The 18,609-nt window shown below is 42.3% G+C and overlaps 1 protein-coding gene across 1 annotated transcript in view; it reads right to left on the minus strand.

The window, feature by feature from the left end:
* Window positions 1-90: 90 nt before the first annotated feature.
* SNX6 (sorting nexin 6) overlaps window positions 91-18,609 on the minus strand; it is a 35,421-nt gene continuing 16,902 nt past the window's right edge. The window contains exons 6-14 of the mRNA XM_038756926.1: window positions 18,226-18,349; window positions 14,786-14,881; window positions 13,024-13,129; window positions 11,245-11,320; window positions 10,618-10,657; window positions 6,140-6,226; window positions 4,635-4,794; window positions 4,462-4,547; window positions 91-784 (exon numbers count right to left, since the gene is read on the minus strand). Coding sequence (XP_038612854.1) covers window positions 731-784; window positions 4,462-4,547; window positions 4,635-4,794; window positions 6,140-6,226; window positions 10,618-10,657; window positions 11,245-11,320; window positions 13,024-13,129; window positions 14,786-14,881; window positions 18,226-18,349 — 829 coding nt within the window. The 3' untranslated portion in view covers window positions 91-730. The remainder of the gene's footprint in view (window positions 785-4,461; window positions 4,548-4,634; window positions 4,795-6,139; window positions 6,227-10,617; window positions 10,658-11,244; window positions 11,321-13,023; window positions 13,130-14,785; window positions 14,882-18,225; window positions 18,350-18,609) is intronic.

The raw sequence follows: 18,609 nt of genomic DNA on the forward strand, positions 1-18,609 counted from the left end.
TATAACAAACGCAAAGGCAGATTCCAGAACTCCAACTCCTTTTGACAGAGCTCGTGATAGAATGACTACATCGTTTAAAAAAAAAAAAAATCACTGTCATCACGGTTTATTTTACAGTAATTGGGATTAGTCTACAAGTTAAGGCAAATATACTAATGTATTTGCTTCTCTTCAGGAATCATACAGAAAAAAGATTACACAAAGTCTGTTCCAAAACGTCTAAGAAATGTTCATTAATTAAAATGTCAGATTAGGATGCTTTACCGATACATGGATAAACTAAGGATTCATACGATGCTCGACAGTAACAATACTCAGCGAATGACAATATTTAGTTCATTCATCTGAACAACGTATTTTAAATGGATAACTCCGAAAATTACTTACAGAGGTAAATAAGATTGGCAGCCACAAGTAATACTATTCATACTGGCTACTTTCACACGAAAAACAATGTTTGGTTTCTGAACAAGAAAAGCTTAACGATTAAATAAACGTACATGTGAATACATGTAATTGAGTACACGGTCGCTTCGTACAGTCTGGAATCACTCGGAAGCGAAGTCACTTCATTTTTTTCTTTTATTCAGATGGCAAAAGAAAAGGAGAATGTTTATGTGCACGACGTCAGCTGATTCTTTTTGTTTCCAGTGAGCTGTAATGCCTGGTCATCAACAAAACTAAAATCCAAAGGAAGGCAGCCCTTGTTAATGGCAGGATGGAGGATGGTTTATGTGTCTCCATTTAATACTGCCAAGCAGCTTTGCAGCAGCTGTAAATTACCCTAGAGAGGAACAAAAACAGTTTGCATTTGTCCAAAGAAGAATTTTCAGAAGAACCTGCAACTGAGCACCACTTTAGAGAAGCTGGGAAAACAAATCACTTTAAATCTCTTTAAAAGTAAGAACACTGGAGTATGGCAAACCTGCGTTAGAGAAAACAATACATCCAAACTAAAGCTCCGTGACCTAACTGGACGAGACACACTGATTCCTCTTGGTTATCTAGACTGCCGTATTGCCCATCAGGTCGAGAGAATGGAAAAGGACAGGGATACACTCATTTCTCCCTTAATGCAACGGTTATGCTGATAAACCCCATTTTAAGAAGAAAACTTGCGTTGTAGTACCCTCCATGCTGGGCTGACGTGAACATCCGTGTCTTCTGACATGACGTTGTATACTACCAAGATCAACGCATGCGGCTGGGAGAATATTCCCTTAACTCCTTACAGGGTTTTATCCAAAATGTGTTGTGAAAATACTGATTATGGAAGAACTGAGTGCATTTGTATTTTCCTGAATGGAAAACACATCAATCCCTTCATTGCTCTTCTCCTGAAACTTCTTCATTTTTCCTATTTCGGGTGGAAATATTTGGTTAGACAATCAGGTTATTGCACTTAATACTGAATGAGAATTCACACTCGGTACTTCTTGATGAGAACTTTGATCATTTTCCAAAGTTGTCTGTAAACAGTACACTTATGTACTTACCTGTACAAGGAAGTCAACTTCAGGGAACCTAACTTCTGAGCATACAAGTTTCAAATCACTCTGAGAATATAGCCCTAAATATCCCACTGTTCTGAGTGATTCAGGCGGGCAGAATGGGAATGGAATGAAAGCCTGGAAGGTGAAAATTTAGTTATCCATATCACAAGATGCAAGCCATGGCCCAGTCCAACAATATTCAATTGTCTAGTTTTATCATTCAAGGAGAAAGCTTGGACCGAGCCAACCAAAAAGCCAGTGTCGTGTGTCTGTTAGTAAACCTTGTTGGGCGCTTTAAGATGTTGGCCAAACTCCTGACGCTTCACACTCCCATACCCGACGAGGCAGCTTTCTCCTGATCCTAGTGGGGATTCCAGCTACAACCTAAAGCCAAGCAGTATGGCCTAGTGGACCTTGGAGTTAAAAGACCTGGGTTCTAATCCCAGCTCCACCACTTATCTGCTGTGGGATCTTAAACATAACAATAATAATAATAATAATAATGATAATGATGGCATTTGTTAAGCGCTTACTATGTGCAAAGCACTGTTCTAAGCGCTGGGGGAGATACAAGGTGATCACTTTGTCCCATGTGTCCACAGTCTTTGTCCCCATTTTACAGATGAGGCAACTGAGGCTCAGAGAAGCTAAGTGACTTGCCCAAGGTCACACAGCAGACATTAGGAGAAGCAGCGTGGCTCAGTGGAAAGAGCCCGGGCTTCGGAGTCAGAGGTCATGGGTTCAAATCCCGACTCCGCCAATTGTCAGCTGTGTGACTTTGGGAAAGTCACTTAACTTCTCTGGGCCTGAGTTCCCTCATCTGTAAAATGGGGATTAAGACCTTGAGCCCCCCGTGGGACAACCTGATCACCTTGTATCCTCCCCAGTGCTTAGAACAGTGCTTTGCACTCAGTAAGCGCTTAATAAATGCCATCATTATTTTATTTATTTATGTGGGGGAGCTGGGACTAGAACCCATGACCAACATTACTCACCCCTCTCTCAACCCCACAGCATTCACCCATTCATTCAATCGTATTTATTTGAGCGCTTACTGTGTGCGGAGCACTGTACCAAGGGCCTGGGAAGTACAAGTCGGCAACACGTAGAGACGGTCCCTACCCAACAACGGGCTCACAGCCTAGAAGGGGGAGACAGACAACAACACAAAACATGTAGACAGGTGTCAAAACCGTTAGAATAAATAGAAGTATAGCTATATAGCTATAGCTAGGCATGTCACGACTTCTCTACACAGTAAACTCATCTGCAAAATGGAGGTTAATTAAATCCTACTCGCTCCTTAGACTGTGAGCCCCTTGTGCGACAGGGACTGTGTCCAACCTGATTAACTTGGATCTACCCTAGTGCTTGGCCCATAGTAAGTACTTAACAAGTACTTTAATTATTGAACACGACTGGATCTCATTTGCAACTTTTTCTTAACTTAAAGAATGCCCACTTTCTATACGATTTCAGCAACTTAAACAACATGTGGTGCCTTGGAGCTCACTGTTTTGTGGCAGTGAGTTCCGTTATTAATCAGACTGTTTCCTCCCATCTATTCTTGGTTTGTGGCCAATACTTCTAAATGTTCTGAAAAATACTAGAGTTCTGCATTAGCTTTCTTTACACTTCAGCTTAGTAGCCTGCTCTATGACTGCATACCAAAGTATAAAGAGGCACACAGGTAGAGTTCTCAGCTGAGAGGAACTGGCGATAGGACTAATTGCTTCAAATTAGGGAATTGAAAGTTTCAAGGTATCTGCGGCCTGCTTTTAATTTTCACTTCACGAAGAAGAAAACAGGAGATCATTTCCCAAAATGTTTTTTGCTTCTGTAAAGTACACGGGTGCTTGGCGTGGCATTTTCTTTTTAGCACGCAAATATAATTACATTACTCACTCACACACACATACACACCGCTCCCCTCACCTAACAGCAAATCCCCTTTCTCTCTTTCCTCAGGTACAAAAGAATCCCAGGCATTCCCAGCTCTCCTACAGCCCCAGTAGCTGGATAGGAGCCAGACTAATATCACCCTTTCACTTTCTTCCAAAGAGCTGAATACTTTTCACAAATAGTACCTTATTTGAAATATTCCGCGTGAAGGAGATCAGGGCAGGCATTACCCCTTGTTTTACAAGCGGAGAAACTGAGGCACAAAAGTTAAGTGTCTTGTTCAAGATCAAAAAGGAATGGAGGCACTTGCACCGCATCATCTATTTCCAATTTAAACAATACAAGCAAACACTTCCCTTCAATTGCTACCAACAATTAAGATCTAATATAAAAGCTCTGCAGTGATGTTATGCATAACCTTTGTAAACCTGGTGATATTAAGCAAGGCAGGTCTTTGTTGTTGTTCAGAGGAACAATCATGGTGACTATTAATAATAATGGCATTTATTAAGCGCTTACTATGTGCAAAGCACTGTTCTAAGTGGAAAGTCAGGTAACGACAAATGGAAATGGATAGTACTGTTTCTTGCCAGGCAGTTGGAATTTGAGCTGACAAGCCGTTCCCAATGGTCTACTTAGAGCAGGTATTATTTTTCACAAGGAATAAATCTGGTGTAAACCACTTAACGAATCACCTATAAACATCCTCAAGCAAATGAAAAGATCTCCATGATCCTTGAGGCTTAAATCTAACACTTTCAAAAATTATATATTCCTATTGAGGAGGTCTTTCAGATCACATCGTAATATATACCTTGGTATTTCCTCAGCAAGTTTTCTAGCAAACCTCAGTGAGGACGAGCAGCTACGTGAAACTAGTTTAATTTCAAGAGCTTTGGTTGCACTCCACAGCTCGGAAGAGGCAGACTACTCTAGGAGGATAGACAAATTGAAATTATTGCCCAGGACAAAACAAAAACTGTTACTCAAGAATGTCCACTCACTTTTCTCAGGTGAACTAGGATTTCTAGTACTTCAAACCTTAAATAGTGTATTCCATTATTACCTTTGCATGCTTCAGCTCCAATTCTGCCAATTCCACTAAATTTTTTCTGAATGCAGCGACTCTTCTAGTTTTAAAGTCTATAAGTTCTGTAAAAGAAATAAACTGAAATTTGGCATCTCATGCACACTCTGGCCCGGGACATCCTTTACAAATAAAGACTGCCCGAAAAATACCTTGTTTTGCTGATTCTGATATTTTTTCAAATTTCTGACAAAACATTTGCTGTGAGGTTTCTGCCTGAAGAACGTCTTTATTCTTGGCTCTGGCTTTATCAAGTGCCTTATTAGCATTTTCATAATCCACAAGTGATCTGGATCTTCTGTACAAGAGATCCTGTAAAACAGTACAATTGTGAGTAAAATATGCTACCTGGAAGCCACAGCAACATGTCACCCCCCTCCCTCTGCATGTGTGTGGGCTTTGTCCTCCTGGGCACCCCACAGCCGAGCCCACTGTTGGGTAGGGACTGTCTCTATATGTTGCCAACTTGGACTTCCCAAGCGCTTAGTACAGTGCTCTGCACACAGTAAGCGCTCAATAAATACGATTGATTGATTGATTGATGGCTGCAGAGTGAGGAGTTCTGGGAGGGACAGGAGCTGGATGCTCTAACCCAGAGGCTTTCACCAAGGGTACACGAACCTCCAGAGCACCCCGATACTTGGGAAGGCCGCCTCACTCACAGCTCTCCCTGCCTCCAGTCCATACCTGCATCCCGGATCATTTTTCGACATAGTTGTTCCACGCCTATATCGGCTCAATTTGCAAAAAGCCTCCCACCTTTACCTCTCCCTTTTCTCACCAAGCAGAAACTCCTGACCGCTGTCTTTAAGGCACTTAATCAATCAGCTCTCTTCTTCCCTCTCCAAATCCCCATCTTCAAGACTTGCTAAAATCATTTACCTTCCAGGAGAACGTCTTGGATCTTCCCCTCCCACTGCCACTTTAGTACCACTTACTCACTTGTATACGCACAACCTCCTGTAGCCCTTATATACAAATCTTACATACCCAATCACTTCAGTAATAATAATAATAATAATGATGGCATTTATTAAGCGCTTACTATGTGCAAAGCACTGTTCTAAGCGCTGGGGAGGTTACAAGGTGATCAGGTTGTCCCACGTGGGGCTGACAGTCTTAATCCCCATTTTACAGATGAGGGAACTGAGGCACAGAGAAGTTGAGTGACTTGCCGACAAGTGGCGGAGCCAGGATTCAAACCCATGACTTCTGCTATACACATACCCCATAGTCCTTCTTCCTTTATCTTGAGGGCAGGGATTATGTCTGCTAACTACACTTTTTGTGCTCTCCCGAACACTTAGTAACCTTGGACTGCACACAGCAGGAGTTCGATAAGGGCAACTGATTGACTGAGGAGAGGGATGGATAACGGGAACTCTGGGAACCCCAGCAGGGAGCACCAGCAGAGGCAGAGATAAGACAGAAAGAGTGCTGTGCTCAGCGTCTCGGGCTTTGAGGCAAAGCAGCAGTTTGATCCGGAAGGGTGGTTGGCTTCAGTAAGCATTTTGGGTATGCAGGGATGGAAGGGAACATTAAGATGTCAGGGTAACAGTTTATTGAAGGAAAAAATCCCTGGGACTAATCAGAACTCCAATTGCCTACACAAATGGACAAAACACGAACATCGACAAAAATGAAGTTACATTCTCACCTTAGCAGCTTGAGATTCCCTTAAGTAATATTTTAGAAGGTCAGAAAGTTTGAGGTCCTCATCAGCAGACACTCGTGCTTCTATCTTCTGAAAAAGGAAAAGCAATGTAGGTTTTTCAGACATCATCATCATCATCAATCGTATTTACTGAGTGCTTACTATGTGCAGAGCACTGTACTAAGCGCTTGGGAAGTACAAATTGGCAACATATCAAAAGTGCAGACTTTCCATTTTCTTAGTTTATTTCCTGGGCTCCTCCTCTGCCTCCCACCCCCTAACTGTGGGTGTCCCTCAAGATCCAGTTCCGGGTCCCCTTCTATTCTCCATGTTTACCCACTCCCTTGGAGAACTCGTTGGCTCACATGGCTTCAACTACCACCTCTATGCGGCTGATTCCCAAAACTACAATTCCAGCCCTGATCTCTCTCCCTCTCTGCAATTCTGCATTTCCTCCTGCCTTCAAGACATCTCTACTTGGATGTCCTGCCATCACCTCAAACTTAACATGTCAAAAACAGAACTCCACATCTTCCCACCCAAACACTGTCCTTCCCCTGACTTTCCCATCACTGCAGCCGGCACCACCATCCTTCCTGTCTCACAAGCCCATAACCATGGCATCATCCTTGACTCCTCTCTCTCATACAACCTACCTACCCAATCTATCACTAAATCCTGTAGGCTCGACCTCCACAACACTGCTAAAATCCATCCTTTCCTCTCCATCCAAACTGCTACCACATTATTCCAAGCATTTATCCTATCGCACTTTGATTACTGCTGACCCCCTGCCTCCTGTCCCTCCTCACTCCAGTTCATACTTCACTCTGCTGCCCAGATCATTTTTCTACAAAAGCATTCAATCCATGTTTCCCCACTCCTCAAGAACCTCCAGGGTTGCCCATCCACCTCTGCAACAAACAGAAACTCCTTATTATTGGCTTTAAAGCACTTAATCACTTTGCCCCCTCCTACCTCACCTTACTATTCTCCTACTACAACCCAGCTGCCCACTTCACTCCTCTAACGCCAACCTACTCACTTTACTTCCATCTCGTCTATCTCTCCGCCGACCTCTCACCCACTCTCATCTGGAACGCCGTCCCTCATCGTATCCATCAGACAATTACCCTCCTCACCTTCAAAACTTTACTAAAAGCACACCTCCTCCAAGAGGCCTTCCCAAACTAAGCCCTCTTTTCCTTTTCTACCACTCCTTTCTGCATCGCCCTGACTTGTTCCCTTTATTCATCCCCCCTCCTGGTGCTATAGCCCTTATGTACATATCCATAATTTATTTATATGAATGTCTGTCTCCCCCTCTAGACTGTAAGCTTGTTGTGGGCAGGGAATGTGTCTGTTATATTGTTACACTGTAGTTTCCCAAGTGCACTGTGAGAACTCAATAAATATGACTGATTTGACTGATTGATCCGAAGCCTTCTCCCTCCTTCCCTCCTCCTGCCAGACATCATCCTGCTCAATAGCATTCCCAGGATGGGCTGGGAGGGAGTCCACGGGCAACTCAATCCAGCCATTTAGCCTCAGACCTAACAGCTCTGGATGGGGTTTAGATCTGCTTGCATTCATCTTGCTACCCCGGCCCACTCTACTATCAAAATGGAAATGGAAATGGAAAATCCCTAGAAAAGTTCCTTATATTTTCCAGCCTGATTACAACTTAAGGCGACTAAGAGGCAAGAGTGTTGCAAGGGATTCCAGCCCTAAAACCTATGAGGTTATTTTGTATTCTTCCTGCCCTCTCCCTTGGGAGCGATTTCCTCCAAGTTGTGTTCCAGAACTATTTCTGCTTTGAAACATTTACATCATTGAGGGCAGGCAGACCTATGAAAGCCAGGAACAAAAAAGAAACCTCCTGACTAATGTTTGGGGCCAAGCTGCAGATCTTCCCTCCTACAGCTGCCTGGAGACAACCTATTCCCTGGCTTGAGAGATCATGCTTCAAGCAACGCCAACCAGCCAGAGAGCAGCTGCAATCTGGAAACTAATCTATAATTTGAATAAACTGTAAAATATTCGAAAGAGCTGACTGATGTCTGCCTCCCCCCTCTAGACTGTAAGCTCATGGTGGGCAGGGAATGTGACTGCTTATTGTTGTAATGTACTCTCCTAAGCGCTCGGTAAAGTGCTCTGCACACAGTAAGCACTCAATAAATACAACTGAATGAATGAAGGAAAAGTCAGAGCAGGGCTCTTGTATTTCAGTCAAATTTGCTAGGTAACAGACTGTCCTGTTTTTTCACTTTTTCAAAGGAAAGCCACTCCCAAGGGCTTAACAAGGGGTAGTCATTAAAAAAAATGTCCCCTTGATGGATTGAAGACTTGCCATTTTCAGGATCTTTTACCCAAAGTAAGAATTCAGGTCTAGAATGATAACCCTAATGTCATCTATTTTTTAAAAAATGCCCTCTGGATTTTGTTGTTCTAAATTGGTACCTGTTAAATAATGATGATGGGATTTATTAAGAAGTGATTACTATGTGCCAAGCACCATGCTAAGTGCTGGGGTAGATACAAGATATTCAGAGACGGTCTTCATCTCACAGGGGGATCATAGCAAAAGGAAGGGAGAGCAGCTATTTTATCCCCATTTTACGGATGAGAGAACTGAAGCACTGGGAAGTTAAGTCTCAAGGTCACCCAGCAGGTAAGTGGTGGCGTTGGGATTAGACTAGACTGTGAGCCCGCTGGTGGGTAGGGACTGTCTCTATATGTTGCCAACCTGCACTTCCCAAGCGCTTAGTACAGTGCTCTGCACACAGAAAGTGCTCAATAAATATGATTGAATGAATGAATGAATGAATGAACCCAGGTTTCCTGAGTCCCAATCCCCTGGTCTTTCCACTAGGCCAAGCAGTTTCCCCAAATATTACCGTAACAGGTAATACTACAGAAAAAGAGAATTCCTCTAGACTTTTGTTTAATGAGTTTTAAAAGTTACAGCTATTTGTAAATCGACTGCTACCATACCAAACTTCTAACTAAGCCACTTCTATAGAGCCTACAACACTGTTAATTCTTCCCAATGGTCAGGAGAAATCTAGAAGAAAATGAGTTGTGCTGGCTCCTCTAATGCCCACCTATTTACTGTCCCTCGATCTCATCTATCTCGCCACCAACTCTCACCCGTCGTACTTATGTACCTATCTGTAATTTATTTCTTTATATTAATCTCTCTCTCCCTATAGACTGTATGCTTGTTGTGGGCTGGGAACGTATATACCAATATTGTTATATTGTACTCTCCCAAGCGTTTAATCAATCAATCAATCAATCGTATTTATTGAGCGCTTACTGTGTGCAGAGCACTGTACTAAGCGCTTGGGAAGTACAAGTTGGCAACATCTAGAGACAGTCCCTACCCAACAGTGGGCTCACAGTCTAAAAGAGGGAGACAGAGAAGAAAACCAAACATACTAACAAAATAAAATAAATAGAATAGATATGTACAAGTAAAATAAATAGAGTGCTCTGCATACAATAAGCACTCGATAAATACAATTGAGTGCCTAATTTTATATGGAGCAATCGCAATTAGCAGATGTTCCCATAAAACAATCCCCTCTGGACATGTCAGCCAGATAAAGAGGAAAAAAATAACCTGTTAGCTTTCTGGACTATAATTTTGACAGCCAAGGGTCAAGGCTATTAAAATGTAGCGACCGAGCTGACAGACAAGGATTCCGGAGAATCTGAACGGATTCCCACACCTCTTCTTTACGGTGTTGGCTTAACGACTCTTATTTCTTACTGCCAACATCATGTTGGGATTCTAATCTTGTCCTCTGGGGTGCTAGTCCACCTTTTCAGTTTATTGTCATCTCGAAATTTAATGAACCCAGAATGGTCCCATCACCCGACCCGCTGATGAAATCGTTAGCTAGTCTGAGGCTGGTCAAGGACGGGCCGCGACAGCAAACGCTAATAACAACAGAATCTTGAAACTCTCAGATCATCATCAATCGTATTTATTGAGCGCTTACTATGTGCAGAGCACTGTACTAAGCGCTTCTACCCTACTAGATCCCTACTACCCAAACGTTGCCGTGCCCTCTACTAGCAGTATGGCCAGATTTATCGATGAGTAACCTGAAGCAGAATCGAAAGCCTTGCTATAGCCAGACTGTAATGAAACTATTGCTTTATCCCGATCTACCGGGCCCACCAATCTGATGAGTAATGTCCTAGGCCTTGTCCTTTGTGGAATTGGCCTTGCCCTGCATAATGAATTACAGTTTTCCCCCTGTGGACTAAAGACAGTTTTGAAAGCACAAGTCAGCACACTACATTTCCAGTTAAACACCCTAGGGTTGAATGATTCTATCCCTCCGGTATTTTAACCCAGTAACCCCTTCCCCTCAATTATAACTAAATTCTGCTCACTCTGCCCTGCTAAAAGCAAGCATATTTTCGACACCCCTCTCCCCCCTTCCCCAAACTGCAGTGACGGTACTTACCCGTGTTTTATCGAACAACTCTGACACTTTGAGAAAAAATCTGGAAGGGGAAAAATTTTCAGTCAGTTGCATTCTTGGAAGTCAATGATTTTTCCACTTCATTTCCAAATTTTTAAGTAGTTACTCAAATACCCATGTTAATTTTAAGCTTCCGGCCTCTCTAGCAAAAAAGGAAAACACTACATCTTGCCTAAATTCATCTGGATAAGGACACAGATAGAACAAGCGAATTTGGGTAACAGAAAAGAGCTGTTTGTTTTGGAACATTTATGGTAAAAGATATCTGAACACTCGTAAGAGGTGCCCCTCTAGACTGTAAGCTCGTTATGGGCAGAGAACGTGTCTGCTAATTCTGCTGTATTGTACTCTCCCAAGAGTTTAGTACCGTGCCCTGCACATGGTAAGCGCTAAATAAATACCATTGATTGATCGACTGAATGATGAATCAATCGTTTTTTACTCTATAATAATCGCCACTAAAGGGTCTTTAGAAGTGAAGCGATAGTACGTGTTTAGGACAAAAAAGAGAAATCCCGGGATAGCTGAGTCCAAAGCTACAAACCAAATTTGCTGTACTACTACCTCTCTGTGAATTTATCTTTAATGCTATTTAAACAAAGTGCTTACTTGCATATATCTGTGGAATCTTGTGTTCCTAATGCATATAATGAAGAACCGATTCTATTATAATCATCTGCAGCACCTAAAAAGATAGTTTTTAAGATTTAGTTGATCATTACTTTCCAAAATAAAAAAAAATTCAGTGTCACAGGATATAAGGAAAAATACCAAGCTATACAACTCCTCTAAACTATACTCTTGCAAAAGAATATTTTTTATGTTCTCATGCTGCTAGTCAGAATTCAGATTCTAAAGTCTCCTGCATTCTGAATAATGAAATCCATTCACTGCTTTTACATCCCCAAATTCAGATTAAGAAATCAAGCGGTCATACAATCTTATGTAAGGAGTAACAATCAAAAGGAAGAGAAAGCTAACAGGTTATTTTTTTCCTCTTCATCTGGCTGACATGAATCACGACTAACATGGTGTACTAGGTCAGCCTGACCTAGAAATGTTAGATTCCAGTTTAGATAATCCTAAATTGCATTGGGCAGAGCAGTTTATTCCCTAAATCCCACAGGGGTAGAGCTGTGGATAATCACTGAATGTGGTAGTTCAAGATTAACAAAAGGATGGACAAGAAAAGCTGAGTTTATTATCACAGATAGATGTGTAGGGAGAAAGGGAAATGGGGCAGGTGCAGAATGGGTTGTTAGGAACATTAGAAGATACGTGAGGGTGGATATCAAGAAGGGAAATTAAGCTCTTTGGTGCCATTGTGGGAGGCACAATACTAGACAGACCCAATATGGAAAATCTTTTTTTCTTATATTTAATGCTCTCTCTTTGCCCCAAGCACCAGCCTCATAAACAACTGATAAAAATGAAGATATTTAAGGGTCCCAAATAACCTGATTTCAATTAACGACTTCAGGGGTTGTTTAGAAAATTGATTTTTTATAAGTTCAGGAAATTGTATTTTATATGAAAAAAAAAGATATTTCCCTCCAGTGTTTAGACAAGCTCACTACCATTTTGAAATTCTCTCTCGTAAAGCGGTACTCTATTGGGGGAACTATCTGAGAATTTGAAAATTTCTTTCCAGGTCTCATACTTGACCCCCAGCAGGTGATTCTCTATTTTTCTGACTCCTGACTTTTGTCAGGGAGACCAGCTTGCTGTCTATTATTTGGAAACTTTTAAGTTAGACAAAGGGCTGGCTTCCAGCAAAAAGGCCATTTTAATGGATGCAAATTAACATCGCCCCTCGCCCCGCCACTGCCCTTTGCCACACAGGGGGGTTCTCCAGGAAGTGAATGAGAATGGCTATGCCAACTCAAGGGACTCTACTCCCCTCATAATGCTTGGGGCTCACCCGGTGGAGACGCTTATTTTCCTCCCTAGGAGGCAAATCCAATGCAAATCCAATACACGTGACTTGCTTGAGCTATTCATAGACACAACGGAGTCTCCTACTTCTTTAGTTCAGAACTGTATTCCTTACTATGCAACTGAAATGTGTAGGTTGCCTGGCTTTGCACTTGAGGAAATTTGCAAGTCACTAAGAGCAAGTCTTCTAGTGAAAAACAAATAACCAAAGTAACTCCCAACCACCCCCAAATGAATGATTAAAGAGGAAAAAGACCATTTCTATGTTTGAGACTTTTCTTATTCCCATCGGTCTTTTAGAGCTACAGTCAAATATGAAGCAGCATATGACATCAACTATTCACCCGAACAAAACAATTTCCAACTGAAGAGTCATTTAAAATAGCCCTCGACCTCAAACTAAATCAAGCACATTGCGATTTCACCACTCCTTGTAAGACAGCATAACCTTACTTTTGTGTGACCTTGTCATCCTATCCGATTTGGCAGATGCATCCTTAACTCGGTTGTGATATTCTAAAAGGAACGTTCGCTCATGCTCAAAGAAGTCATCTACGTCCTGTAGATCAAGACAAAATAAACACATGGTTTTCATCCGCCCATGGCCTCCAAAATCTTCACTTGTCTCTGCCAGGGGCCTAGGTAAATCACTTTATGTAAGTATTACCATTCTGGGTGATTCCTTACTCTACTACCAACACAGCAAGGGGGTTGGACAGTTAACAAGAACTCCTGCAAGTGCAAAAGAAGCTTCTGATCAAACAACGTGCAGGCCGGAGGACTAGTCATGGAAACACATGGAAAGACTAGTCATAGAAAGCCACCCGCTTCATACCCACCCCCATCCTGCTAACCTTTCCCTCTCTTCCCCAGAATATGATAAACTATTGTGAGTAGTTATCAATTAACACATTGTCTGAAACCAAAAAAAAAAAAAAAAAGATTTGCAAAAGAGGCAACTGGAGAGAACAGAGGTTTTCAATCACATCACCTGGATGCCTCCCCTCTAGACTCTAAGCTTGGGGTGGGCAGGGAACATATCTACCAACTCTGTTACAATGTACTCTCCCAAGCGCTGGGTACAGTGCTCCGCACAAAGTAAGTGCTCAAGAAATACAATTTTTTGATTCTGCAATTTTAAGTCTGAGTGACTCATACTATTCAGAGAGTGACCTGAAACTGGGTACATGGCAGCAGGCTGCACTGGGCTCCTCACGACCCGCTCACGGTGGGTTTCTGGGCACTAGGCCCTAAATGCAAAATCCTCCCACATTTGTGCCTCAAACCTGTTCACTTCCCCATTGTGGCAGCGTCAAACTGCCAGTGAAGAAGGAGACTTGAAAGAAAATAAAGCAACTTTAGTTCTGTATTCTGTGCTCCAGTCCATGTGTCGATGGGCTTAGTGAAGCAAACCAGATTAAAATATAGCCTTGAACAACTGCAGATTCCAAAGGGGTGACAAATTAGTGAGTTTGAGCTGCTTCACAAAGTATTCACCGACCAGAGACCAGCAGAAGTTTAAGCAGTTACTTAACCTCCATACCAATTCTGATTAAACTACTCAAGGAAACGGATTCCACCTGTCCTCACCCTCCCCAGAAAATAAACTGCCTTTTTAAAACCTACATTTCCCCTACTCCATTACTCAGACGAATTAAAGTATCTTTGTAACAAAACTCTTCATGTAATTTAATTTTCCTAAACCACTGTAACTGCAACATAATTCACTTTTAAAGCCTTTTACACACAAAAAAATCCCTTTAATTGGGGCAGTTTCATTATTCAGTAGAAGAAGGGTTACACGGTAACGGGTTTACATCTCAAGGGTTCTAAAAAGGCCTCTGTCCTGAAGTTTCCCCACGGCTACTAAGGGCCAAGCTCAAAGAGCCAGAGGATAGGCAGAGGCCCAAGTGCCTTCAGTTCTCCAGGGAGAGAGTTCCACCTACCAATTAAACCAGTCCTGAACAAAACAACAGAGTGTGAAATGAACATTACTGCAACCGTAAAGATTTACATCCGATAACCTGATTCATGAGCCTCGTCAACTAAGCAGAGCAGTATCTTTTCATATTCTCTGGCACAATTAATTCCAAGTTCATGCACAATGATTGCGTTTCAAGTCCTGCCTTCTACTTATTTGGAATTCGGTTCTCCCCTCAATTTAAAAGATGACAAACTGTACTTCAAGTTAACAGAGTTGGAAATCAAGTCTCACCTTTACTCCAGAAACAATTACACCATCGGCTGACTTCACCATGCTTTTAAAGAAATCTTCAAGCTTCTCTTTCTTATTTTTCCCACGAACACTCAACTGAAAGATAAAGACAAATTTGTGGCTGGGGGTTTTCTTGAGAAGCAAGAAAAAGGAAGCATCTTCTGGTGGTTATAATATTTGAAGCACCGTGTGCCTTTAACATTACCCGTGGAAAAGTCATCTTTCTGTGCAGAACTCATATTAAAGGAGGCAGTGGGAGAATATGCACAATTTTTCTTGCGGCTAGATCTTTTGGAAAATAAATGCTGCCAGTTCCTAAGGACCTTGGCTGAAAGCTATCCTTTTATTTGAGTAATCAAAGGCTCCTGAGACCACGGCCGCTCCCAGAGAGATGACCTGTCCAGTGGGAGCTGACAGGCAGAAGTAGGCTTTCCAACACTTAAAATACAGGCATGGTGTGACTGTTGAAAACAATAACTAACCTGCCAGAGAGGTAACAGGCCTGAGGACTCTGGTGGGCAAAGAACATGTCTACCAAATCTTCCAAACGCTTCATACAGTGCTCTGCACATATTACGTGTTCAATAAACCCCCCTGACTAAAGGATTGACTCACTCCTCCTAGCACGGCTCAGTGGAAAGAGCACGGGCTTTGGAGTCAGAGGTCATGGGTTCAAACCCCGGCTCCGCCAATTGTCAGCTGTGTGACTCTGGGCGAGTCACTTAACTTCTCTGGGCCTTAGTTACCTCATCTGTAAAATGGGGATTAAGACTCTGAGCCCCCCACTGGACAACCTGATCACCTTGTAACCTCCCCAGTGCTTAGAACGGTGCTTTGCACATAGTAAAGCACTTAATAAATGCCATTATTATTATTACTATTATTATTATTTACGTCTATTGTCAGCTCATATATAGTTTTTTCCTTTCCTTTTGGCTAGAACCTGAGGGAAGTACTGCGAACTTTTTTCCAAAAGCACGTCTGTCTACATAATGTGCACATATTCACGATACTAATCACAGTGTATTATAATGTGAATTTTCCTTTAAACAAGTTTCAAGAACTCAAACCCTGGACCATAAGCAGAGGTTAAAAGTGATTCGGGCTCCTAGTAAGACCATTGCTACGTGTGGTTTTCAAAATACTTTTTTTTTAATGGTATTTGTTAAGCACTTACTATGTGTCATGCACTCTAAGCACTAGGGTAGACACAAGCTTATCAGGTTGGACATAGTCCCTTGTCCCATGTGGGGCTCACAATCTTAATCCCCATTTTACAGATGAAGGAACTGAGAGGCATAGAGAAGTGACTTGCCCAAGGTCACACAATAGCCAAGTGACGGAGCTGGGATTAGAACCCATGTCCTTCGGACTCCCAAGCCTGTGCTCTATCCTGTAGGCAACACTGCTTCCAAAAGAGAATTCCTGTTTCCCCAATGATGGTCACTTTCCCACTCCTGGCCAATGAGCCTTGTGCAAGTGAGTTACAGAAGGAACATGTGGTAAAGAGTCTTTGTTTGAGATTCATATTATTAAACTAAAAGGAAGTTTGTCTACGCATAAGACTGGAAGTCAGTAATCCTATTTTTTTATTCTGACTCAGTTTCCCAGAGGCTTTTATAGTGCTCTTGCGGCACCAGTACTACAACAGCCTTGTACATCTTTAATAATTGATACTTGTTAAGTCCTTACTATGTGTCAAGCACTGTGCTAAGCACTGGAGGCTCACAGTGGTCCAAAAATGTGGGCCAGGCTGATAAACCCTTGGGCCAGATGACTCATAAGCATATCCAGTCCATTCTTTCCCCTGTAGAGGGGCAGACCCGGTTGTATTAACTGGTAAGGTCACTGATAAGGGAATGTGTTACAGTGTTACTTAGTACAGTGCTCTGCACACAATAAACACTGAAATACAACTGACAGGATTCTTCTGCAGACTTATGTGGTCCGGGGAAAAGCCCCTGCCCCATGTAAATACAATAGGAAGCACCAAAGCCCAGACAACACTCCATATACCGCACGGGGCTGCTGGGGACAAGGGGGGTGGGGGTGGAGGGTGAGGGGAATACTGCCTGGAAGTGAGGTGGTTTGTGACATTGTGATGGCAGTTTTACTCTTTGTAAGGCTGCATTCCACCCAAGAACCTGTACGTACCCAAGTACGTGGCTCTGAGAACCATTTGGGAGGGGAACGTGGGGAGAGGGGGCACTCCCTATTTCACTAGGCCTTTTCACTTAGGCTCATCATATAAGCACGGGTCTGTTTAGGGGAATCAGTGGAAGGAACTTCCTCTCCTTTCCACAGCCCTGTCTCACCATTCCCCCTCCAATCAATCAATCAATCGTATTTATTGAGCGCTTACTGCAAGTTGGCAACATATAGAGACCGTCCCTATCCAACAGTGGGCTCACAGTCTAAAAGGGGGAGAAAGAGAACAGAACCAAAACCGCCCCCAATATCTTCCAAAAGAGATAGGACTGTTCAGAATTTTGGGGGCCGATAAACGTCTTGGCTCTACAAGCACATCCCTGCAAGGTGCTACAGAATTACTGCAAATTACTGCTGAGGATTTAGCTTGGTACTTAAGAGACAGTAGAATCAAAAAAAAGTAAAGGGGGGGATTACAAAGGCAAAACAGTGCTAGGCGCTCTGCACATAGTAAGCGCTCAATAAATATGACTGAATGAATAAAAACAAGAATTTAGAATAACTCTGGAAGATACCATAATTATTATTATTGTATTTGTTAAGTGCTTACTATGTGTCAATTACTGTTCTAAGCGCTGATACAAGCTAATCAGGTTGGACTCAGTCCCTGTCCCACATGGAGCTCACACTCTAACTAGGAAGGAGAAAAGATATTTAGCCTCCATTCTACAGCTGAGGAAACTAACGCACAGGGAAGTAGTGACTTGCCCAAGTTCACACAGCAAGCAATTGGTACTGCCTTTTCCAGTAGGACATGCGGCTTTTTCCCATCCTCTTCCTTCCACCCTTTTTGCTCATTCAATTCCTCATTGAAATTCTGTTCCCCTCTTGTCAAAGGTCTTCTGGTTTCCTTCAGAGTTTTTCTCGGAAACTAGGTTAGAAGGGCAGAATCATCCACCAGAGCTGAGTCAGCACCAGCGATCAACTATAGCAGAAGCAAGGTGCACAAGTGCAGTTTTTGTCCTCACCTCTAACAATCATTTATTTGGTGACCTTTGGCCTCACTAACTTTTAGTTTACGAAGATACATTTTACTGAGCTCTAGTGCACCAGGCAATGGCAGTATGAATTACTGCCATTTTACTGACAAGGTCCCAAAGCGAAATTCAGTTATATTATTAACAAATCCCTGTAAATTACTTCAGAAGACAACCTAAAAGGCACCTATTTTTCTCCATCTGCACAATGAAACAGTGTGGTTAATGATTCTGCCAATACACTTTAATACTTACATCCTGGTTATATTCCAAGAAAACATGGAAGTTTAAATCTTTCCGCAAAATAGGATGTGCTGCCACCCGACACAAGAACACTTCATGCATTGCAACTGTCTTCTTGAAAATTGCCAGATACTCTCTGGAAGTAATGAACAGAATTAATGGTTAAGCAATTGAACCATTTCAACCAAAGTTCTTCACTTACACCAGGCAATCCTTAAAATTATGCCAAATTAGAAATCCAGGGACACCATTAACATATAAAGAGATGTTGGGCTGTTAACTAAATCGTAACACTTCCTTCTTTCGAAAGGGAACCATGTTTAACGCGGCATTTTAATGCTTAAAAGTGCTTTGTACTTTTCTAATTATAGAAATTGATATTATGGGTTTTTTTTC

This window comes from Tachyglossus aculeatus, chromosome 14 (genome assembly GCF_015852505.1).
Source record: "Tachyglossus aculeatus isolate mTacAcu1 chromosome 14, mTacAcu1.pri, whole genome shotgun sequence".
Lineage (NCBI taxonomy): Eukaryota > Metazoa > Chordata > Mammalia > Monotremata > Tachyglossidae > Tachyglossus > Tachyglossus aculeatus.